Raw genomic sequence first — 9,325 nt, 5'->3', positions numbered from 1 at the left:
GAATGAAAACCACAAAGAGTGGATCTTCTAAGAATTTTTAGCTCCATTTGCAGTAGTATTTTTAGAATATTCATATGAATGCATGTTTAGAGACAAAAGTTACTTAACTAAATATAGACTTTACATATATCAAGTCTGAACAGCAGTATTTTTATAAAGAATATGTGTATTCGTGGATTCTCATAAAACATTTAACAGACTAATTTAGAAAGACATTTAGCATAAAAAACCCCCAAACTCCCACCAAATCTGCAAAATGTTTTCTAACACCAGTAGGGATTTGCTTTCCAGACACCAAAACCAGCCTCCCAAAGGTTCTGCAACCCACTTGAAATATTATTAAGTTCCAACCTCAGGAGGTGCTGAGCAGCCATCAACTTTAATGGGATATTTGGATGTTTCACACTCATTAAGAATCTAAACGTGAACTTTAGTTTTTGGATCCTAAAGCATCTGCTTTGAGAAATCTTGACTGATGATCTTAAAATACAGACAACTTTAAACCCAAGTATACCTCTTCTTGCATAATTGGTATCCATATCCTTAAAATGCACCATCACAAAATCTGAAGACTTGAACAAGATACTCTCTAGTATGTCTTCACGTTTTGGCCCCAAACTGGATTCTGCAGTTTTCCGATGAGCAGCATCGAGCACTAAATCACACTGTTGGAGACATAAAAAAAACACACAAACTTAATACACAATAAGCTCCTCAGTAACTTCATATACTGGCAAAAACCAAGCAGCTAACAATAGTTTGCAAAATGAATCTGCTTCTGTAAACCTAGACAATGAACAGGCAAAATAATAATAAATACATTTTAATCAAATATTGATTATTCAGTATTAGGCTCTTCTCAAATAGGAAAGAGTCAAAATGAACACTTACCTTAGGACTGTAGGTTTTAAAAACTCCTTCATATATACCACCATTTTTCACCTGTACTTCACATTTGGATCCCTAGAATGCAAGAAAACACAGCTTTCTAACAGCTCAACACATGACATTCGAGTGATTCTCTCAAAGATGTATTTTCTATGTAAGCACAATGTGTAAAAATACAGCTCAGTTTTTAGTCAAATCATCTATTCAACACTTGCCCATTTCTAAACATGCCACTGTGTTCTGCAGATGCAAACAGCTGGGTGTGCAGCACCATTTGTTCTGAAAGGATCTAAAGATACTCACAGAAGCACATTTGGTGCTCATCAGACTCTCTGACCAGTTAATGCACACAAACATGGTTTTTGTACAAAAGCAGTATCTGTGCCTATGTGTGGGTGCAAGCAAGGATGAAAGCTTCTCCTGGGCTCAAGCAGATGCAGGACAGTCTGCCTTAGTTAATTTTGGCATGCTGGGATTTCCCTTAAAATCTGGGGAGAAGGGGGTCCATTCCCTGCACAGAGACTCATTTTATTTAGCCACAACCTCTCTAAAGACAGCAAATTCTGTGCTTCTTTAAAGCTCAATCTTGGCAAAGATGCCTACTGTTAGATTGTAATATTCACTCCATTATACCACAATTAGTGGACTAGTTAACAATTCTATGTCTCTATGGCAACTGTTTAGCCCCCCCCCCCCAAAAAATAGGAAGACTTACAACAACTGATGTCAGTATGTGAACCATTCTCATGTTTGCATAGATGCCATCAAAAGAAATCTGAAAAACAGAAAAAGATGTTGTCATGAACGTAGGAGAAACACTTGTTAACAACTCAAAAAGCAAAATAATGCAGGTTTTCATCAGTGTGTGCTAACTCCTAGCAACACTGGTCCCAAATCTTACTCAAGTCAATACACATAGAACTTAGGTCAAATGAGATTTTGAGAGGACTCTTACCCCTTTCTCTGATCGATTAAAGAGCTAACACTCTTCCAAACAAGATAAACAGCACAGAGTGCCCCTAATTTCACTCAGTAAGGGAATTCTCTTGGTTAGGTAGCTCATATGCACAGTCTCCTAACTGAAAACCCTGCTAACATCCCTCACTGGTTTAAGAGTCATCAACAGGATAAGGTACTTAACTGCTGTAGAAGTAAAAAAAGGTGCTTTCAGGGCCTGCTGAAGTACATCTTTCCATCTAACAGATCAGGACACATGCACTAACAGGAGCTAAAGTCATCAAACTGTGGAGCACCAAAGAGCTACAAAACCTGTCATAGGATTAGTCAAAAGTAATTCACTGCAGAACCAGGATGTGTGATCCTATACCAGGAGAGCTGACCAAGTATCACCTAGGTTGCCAGATGATACACTCACACAGGCATACATGAAGTGGCCAGGATGTCTGTGTTTTGTTCCAACATCTGGTATTTGTCCCTGTCAAATTCCTGCTTGTAAAACAAGAGATGCTGAAACAGGCAAGGACTCCACCACATTCTGAGCTTTTTAACTGACAACGTATCTTTTAAACTGTCAGCTGCTTAATCCTCTTACTCCTCCTGCACCTTCCTGGTCTGAAAAGACATGTTTGAAGACACTCCCATGCTCACCACTCAGTATGGAGGTGATGTTTAGGTTTTGCATATGGATTTTTTCACCACTCTTCCTCAAAGCTTCTTTATTTTTACTGAGGTGTCATAAACATTTATGTAAGTAAACTACAGTCCTTTCAAACCTTCCTACTTCTGCCCCATTCCCCAAAATTAGTCATCCTTGAAAACCAGGCAAATAACAAATGAGCAAATATTTGATTAGTGCAGTTCAAAGATCCACATCTTCAGTTTTGATAAAATTGTGTTCTACAAGTCAAGGCACACCTATGCTTCAATGATATACAGCCTTGAGAGTAACTGGAGCTACACGTTCAGGTTACTGGTTACCTATTCTATAGTAAAGCTAAACAAAATTGTTATTTTTATTTGACTAAATGTTGTCTTACTGTCATCTATTTAAGGAAAAAGCCAATGTTATAATCTTCAGATAGGAACTAATTCAAAAGCATTGCCTTAAGTTAAATACCACCCGTATCTACAACGATAATTGCAAGAAAATGCAGAAGATTTGTATTAGTGTAGTCAAAAGTTGAAGTGAACCTTTCCCTCCTCACCCTCCCAGGAGGCTTAAAAGAATGCAAGATGCTATGTCTTTAGAAAAGCATAACTCAGTCCAAAGTATTCACCAGGGTATCCAAAGGAAAAAATGGAGAGGATAACCCCGTATCTGCTATTCTTACATCGATACTTGGGTTCACTGTACATTAATTGTTTCCTTATGTGGATATATATATATATATTTCTTATGCTATCTAGGAGTGGCAGAATGAGGAAAACATACACTTACAGTAGGCTGAGGCGGTCCTTTGCCACTGCTGCGACCTCTGAAATTAAATACATACATGGGATATGATTAAAAGCACTGCTGAAACCAGTACATTTCTTAACAATTAAGAATTCAAAACCCCATTTTAATTTAATGTGGAGAATGGGAGCAGAGAAAACCACAGCTCCCCTAGAGCAGAACTTGACAAATACAGGGCCCACTGCATCGATCCTCCAAATTCCTGACCCACAAGCAAGCGACACTGGTTAGCAGGCGAGAGAGTTACCAACAATAAATTAAAGGACAAAATGGAGAACATCCTAAGCCTGTGTCATTATAAAAATCTAAAAATATATTATCTCTTAAGCAGAATCACTGAATTATAGAATCACAGAAGGGTTTGGGGTGGAAGGGACCTAAAGGCTCATCCAGTTCCAATCCCCTGCCATGGGCAGGGACACCTTCCACCAGAGCAGGTTGCTCCGAGCCCCATCCAACTTGGCTGCTTGAATCATGTAACTAAAGCAAATTCCAAAACTTATGGCACACAAAACCAAGATCCACTTCCAGACCCAATCCCTATTTAGCCCAGGGCCCTCTCTTGAGACTAGAGGCTCAGTACATTGTCACTGTCCGTTTGATTAAGGGCCACCCAAACAACAGAGCCCTGCTGCAGGATACAGAGAAGCCCTGATTGTAAGGCTTGCTTGTAACTACTACCACAACCCAGCAAGGGAAGCTAATGAAGTCTATCTATCCCCTCAAAAACACTATAATAAAACAGCTTTTAATGCAAATCTGTCAATGTGGAGCATTCAGGACACTCCAAAAAGCTTTTAGATTAACCTACATGCCCTGAAGTCCTTGCAAACTGAGATGTACCAGCTTGTCCCCTCTACCTCAGACACCTGAGTCCCAACAGCATCCCTGCAGCCAAGCAAGTCCACGAGAGCTACAATTCTTCAACCTCAGCAGTGTGCCTTATTTCAAAGTTACCTCCTTGTACCAAGAAGTCCTAGTTTCAACTGTTTCTCACAGTGATTTAGATTTGTTATTACAATGACTTCAGAAGTGCAGACCGTAACGTGAGACAAAATAAAGTCTTCTATAAAAATAAATCCATTTTAAACCAGACCCATCTTACAGATGCAGAACCATTTAATTAAAGAGAGCCACCAGAGTCATGTCCACGTTTCAAAACATCCAAACAACACTGAAATCTAAATCCAACTGAATGTCAACAGCATTACAAAAGCATTCAATTGCTTTTGTAAACATGATGCTGTGGCTGAACACAACCTTGCTCTCAAAACAACACATCCTTATAAACAGGGCTCGGGATTTAGCCAAGAAATCAAAGGAACTTCTCCCAGTGAACCTAAATATCCCGATAAACTCTGCAGAAATCAGAGAACCATGAAAGGCCTTAAGGAGGTAAAAATGAAAACCCACTAAACTATTACCTGACTTGCTTAAGAAAAGGAGCTTCTGAAACAGCACCATAGTCTCACAGAGCACCAGGCACACGGGTGACATTTGCTGATTGGCAGTAACTGCAGATTTCAGGTGCCTAGCTGACATTTCAGGATACTTGCAGAGCACTCATCTCACAAAAGGAAAAAACCCTAATGCCTTTATTTAATTACCTATCAGCCTTAACTTCCCAACTTCAGGCTTGCTCTGGAGACAAGCAAGTCCCACCGTTTATTACATGTGTCATATCTCAAATGGCTGCCTATGGCACAGTGCTGCAGTGAGCCCTGCACGAGCCTGGAACATCATTTTCAGACAAATGATCCTCTTCTTCCTGAGAGTCATTTCAGCAGCTGTGAAACACCCCAATAAGAGAAAGGCGCAGTCCAATTCCGATTTCTCCTCTTATTACAATCAAAAGCATCAACCATACGATCTTTCAAAGAACATGGCTTAAGTCAAACAGTTTCACCAGTTTCCTCTGTTGCTCTCAAAGATTTTGGAAGATACTCCTTCCTGCATCAGCTATAGAAATGGTCAAAAGTAAAACAGTTTGATACCTTGGAAACAGAAAGCCCTCCCATTTTTATTGACGAGTATTCTTATAACTTAAATAACTGGGTTGCTAGACTGGTCAGAAGGTTTGGACTACTCACTTTAAGCATCAACCTGAGTGTTCTAGATTTGCCACCTCCTACCACATCTCCAAAATTACTGTTCCTACCCACTTTTCTTTCAGAAACAATCTGATTGTGCTCACCCACATTGGCAAAAGATCCTAACTTCTATATCAAACCAAGAGTTAAGCCACTTGCGGAGACTCTACACGCTGTTCTGGTCTCTTTACAGACCTGATCTCTTGTTTTCCAGCTACAATTGTTAAAAACAAACCATTAGGAAAAAAGGGAAAGACGTTCACTAAGATGAAAATAAAGAGACATTCACCAGTTCTGCCAATGCTACGATTCAATCAAAATTGTGTTTCTTCTGCTAAGACCAAGGCCATCAACTTGAGGTTTATATTCCCACAGGTGAAGACTGAAGTTCAAACTACCCCTTGACACGTCTCTGATGTATCATATGGGAAATAAAGTGGGACCTTTACAAAGTGGAAAGTAGACAAGTCTTTGCCATAAGTAGACCACAACTTAAAACAGAATTAACACTAAGAAATGGCAGGAGAAACTGGAAGGGTCAGTGGCAATTTGGTGCTGCCACCTAAAACCGCATCTTGAATACACTAAGTATGGTAAATAAAAACAAAACCCCAACGTTTTGTCTTGAAGAAATGTGGTTAAAGGAGGTGGGAGAAGGCGCAGCAGCTTGGCAAATCCAACTTGTTAACCCTCTGCTTTGGGGTAGCAAAGTCCCAAGAAAGATGCTGCACCAGACAAAGCAACAACCGAGCAATTAAACTTAGCAGCCAACTCACCGCAGGCCAACAGCTACACCTGGGGAGTGAAAGTGTCTCTAAGGGCTTAATCCCAAATCCTGCACAAGCAACATTCTTCCCCAGGAGCAACTTGCAAATTTTTTTCTATTTTTATGAGCATTTCCCATCCTGTTCCTCAGCATCCCTCATGTTTACATGCCAAGTGGAGCGTTTGTATAAGCAAAACAAGGTCACACATTTCTATTTTCCCAGTTAAGTGAAAACTAATGCAAGGTTCACAAATCTTTTCAGGATGTGAAAGGAAGCCTCGGGATTTCCTCTCCAGCAGCACCTTCACTTTGAGACTAAGAAACGAATGCAACCATACTGCAATGTCTACAGCAGAGGTGCACCTACAAAGACTTGAATTTAACACCAGTGAATAGATGTTTCTGGAGCGCTGGTGGACATTACTACAGCTCTGAAAACAAATATACAGGATACTTGAAAGGACTTTCCTTACACATACAGAGAGCTGGCAAAGCTTTCTTCTAAGGGAGACAGCAGAAGTACAAGGGTTTAAGGGCAGCACTTGTCTATGCAAGTCAAAAGAACCGAAGCAGTCAAATTAAGAAGTCCTGCAGTGCTGTTTTCTGTACTTTTTCCCCAATACTGACATTAATAATGTCAACAACTGTCTTCTTACAAGATGACGACTTCTGTAGCGTCTGAATACGTAAGTAACCTGACTCAACTCTGACCTAGTGCACATCTGTAACCTGCTGGTGGACTTAGTCATTGAAGAACCTTCTTCGTACACACTGCCATGAACCAGTTGTTAAATTAAAACCTACTCCAAAGCACATATTTAACATCATACAAAAGTGCGTTAACGACGATAAAGAGAGAGACCTGCAGGTTACCCATGCATTCTGCTCAGCAGTTCAGCACTGCTGCACTAAAACCAACACACACACACACAGAGATGTTAGAAAAAACTAGAAAAACTGAATGAAACGTGTTGATCAAACCTCCTGAACAGTCCCTTCCATGAGAGCAGAGTGCCTCGGCACTCGATATTCCCAACTACTTCCACCTGAGCAGAATGGACACCTCTCTTCTGCCCTTTCCTTAAGCCTTTAGTTAGGCTAGTAAAAAAGGATGTCAAGGAGAAAGGAAGCTAAGAGTAGGCAAAGAGTGTTGAGTCTCAAAATCAAGCTACACAACATGGGGTCATTTCAGTTTTACCTTTTCAATGGCCGGAGCCATTTATAAAAAGCCAGTAACTGAGGGTATCCTTTAAGAGACTTCCAAGTCCATTTAGGCAAGAAAATTACCAAATCAAAAGGAAAAAGACCTTCTCCCACAATTGTAACTACACACTAACCCTGAGTCTGAGGTGCTTTGCCTTCAGACAAAATAACAATGGGGAAAAAACACTAACAAAAAAGGATGCAGGGCTTGAAGGAATGCTGGGGCAGATGCACTTTCACCTCCTTGTGCTTCTGGAAGAGCAAAATGGAACTAAAACCCAAGAAGTAGGTACTGGGTAATGTTCTGACAAGTACAGCAGAGCAGGTCTGTGTATGAGGTCTACTTCTTCTCCAGCTGCAGCTCAACGTGCCACTGGCATCCCCCAACAGCCTCATTTCCCATCTGCCATATTGCACAGGCACTTGCTATTGAACACGGTGTTTCACTTAGTGTCTGTTTATAAAACAAGGCATTAATCCTTCTTGTTTGTTTTTCTTGAACGTCTTTAAAGAGACCTTCATTGGTCATTTTTCCCCTTATGTAAAAGAAATTAATGTAATGAAAACAAATACTGCAGCATCTTAGTTGTTGACACAAGATTTCATCTTTCCTCATAGAAAATATGTGTATCCATCATTACGAAACCGTGGATGCAGACGCAGTGAGCAAAGCTGACCCTGCTCTCACTACCAGCCCTACAAGGACCAGCTGCTTTGCCCACCTCAGTCTTACAGTGACAATCACAAAGCAGAAAATCAGGTCCAGGACAATTCACTATCAATGTGTTTTCTACCCAACTCTAAGCCTTTTAGGAGCGACTTAGCCATGTAAAGTAACATTTTTTTTGCATCTCAAGAAGAAAATGCTAGTGCTGCAGGGAAATGAGCTGCAGCATGAACTGGAGATGTTTAAGTTTATATTCAATAATATAATGCTTCAAATTGAAACCAAGATGCAGGCCAGCTAAAATCCAATTTGATGTTTCAAACAGAAAAGCCACTTGGCTTTTCATTTCCATGGACTGATTTGCAGCATGAACCACCTTTGAATTTGTACTCCCCAAAAGATCAGACTTTCCTTTAGGACAGCAACAGCAGCAGATCTCTGAAGGGGTTCCATGGGGCTCCACCAGCCCAGGGGCTGTGATTTTACAGACCCTTCATTCAGAAATAGCTGGAAAAATTGATTAACAAACAGAGGAGAGTGTGAACACCTCTGAGGGAACATGTCAGCTGTTGAGCAGCCCCACTGGGACTCCCCCTAAGGAGTTCTGGAGTGGAATTTATCCAACAAAACTAGAAAGGCAGCACCGGGAGGAGAAATCCAGTGGCTTCCAGCTTAAAACGTAAAAATCGAAGGCCACATCCCCTCATGCACAGGGACAAGTGGTCGCTATTGTACTGTATGTAAAAAGAAAGCTGTACGTTTTGTTGCCCTTCAGGTTAACCTCTACAGTGCCACTGTGTGTTGGCAGGGATAACTGTTTAGCAAAGCACGGAAGACATCATGTTCAATGTAAACAGCAATATGTAAAGACCAGTAAAGCCCTGCAACGAGCCCCTGAAGTATTACTGTTGTTATTTAAATGTATTTTGTTCTTTTCAACCCTACCACAGCTTTTCTGCTCCCAGTTCCACAGACCGGCAACAAAGTAAAACCCTATTTCCAGTGATGTCCAACAATGGGGCCACTGTAAATTCTGTTTTATTGCCAGGGCACAAAACCGAGTCGAAGAATAAAAGCCAAGTTAAAGAGCAAGATGAATAAAACTTGAGATGAAACTGCTCTGAGTGACTATGACCTTCAGAACTGTTACCGTCCTGCTCCGATTGTTTGGCATGACCCCCACAGCACCGGGAAGATTTACAACGCTAGAAAGTTTATTATTTTCTTTCCCTTTTCTCCCTTAAACGTGTGAATCCGCAGGGTTCGGAGCAGGAGCAGGATCACCCTTCCCGAGG

At 40.8% G+C, this 9,325-nt stretch overlaps 1 protein-coding gene across 1 annotated transcript in view; it reads right to left on the bottom strand.

Moving 5' to 3' along the window:
- The window catches only part of ATXN2 (ataxin 2), a gene marked incomplete at its 5' end in the record, with an annotated part of 43,744 nt that extends 40,421 nt beyond the window's left edge, over positions 1 to 3,323 (bottom strand). Inside the window, 4 exons of the mRNA XM_010022933.1 lie at positions 515 to 665; positions 892 to 963; positions 1,604 to 1,663; positions 3,287 to 3,323. Coding sequence (XP_010021235.1) covers positions 515 to 665; positions 892 to 963; positions 1,604 to 1,663; positions 3,287 to 3,323 — 320 coding nt within the window. The remainder of the gene's footprint in view (positions 1 to 514; positions 666 to 891; positions 964 to 1,603; positions 1,664 to 3,286) is intronic.
- Positions 3,324 to 9,325: the final 6,002 nt, after the last annotated feature.

The sequence above is a fragment of the Nestor notabilis genome, unplaced genomic scaffold, assembly GCF_000696875.1.
Source record: "Nestor notabilis isolate BGI_N333 unplaced genomic scaffold, ASM69687v1 scaffold25699, whole genome shotgun sequence".
In the NCBI taxonomy this organism is placed as follows: domain Eukaryota; kingdom Metazoa; phylum Chordata; class Aves; order Psittaciformes; family Psittacidae; genus Nestor; species Nestor notabilis.
Note: the sequence above shows the minus strand (reverse complement) of the source record. Positions and strands in the feature narration are given on the sequence as shown.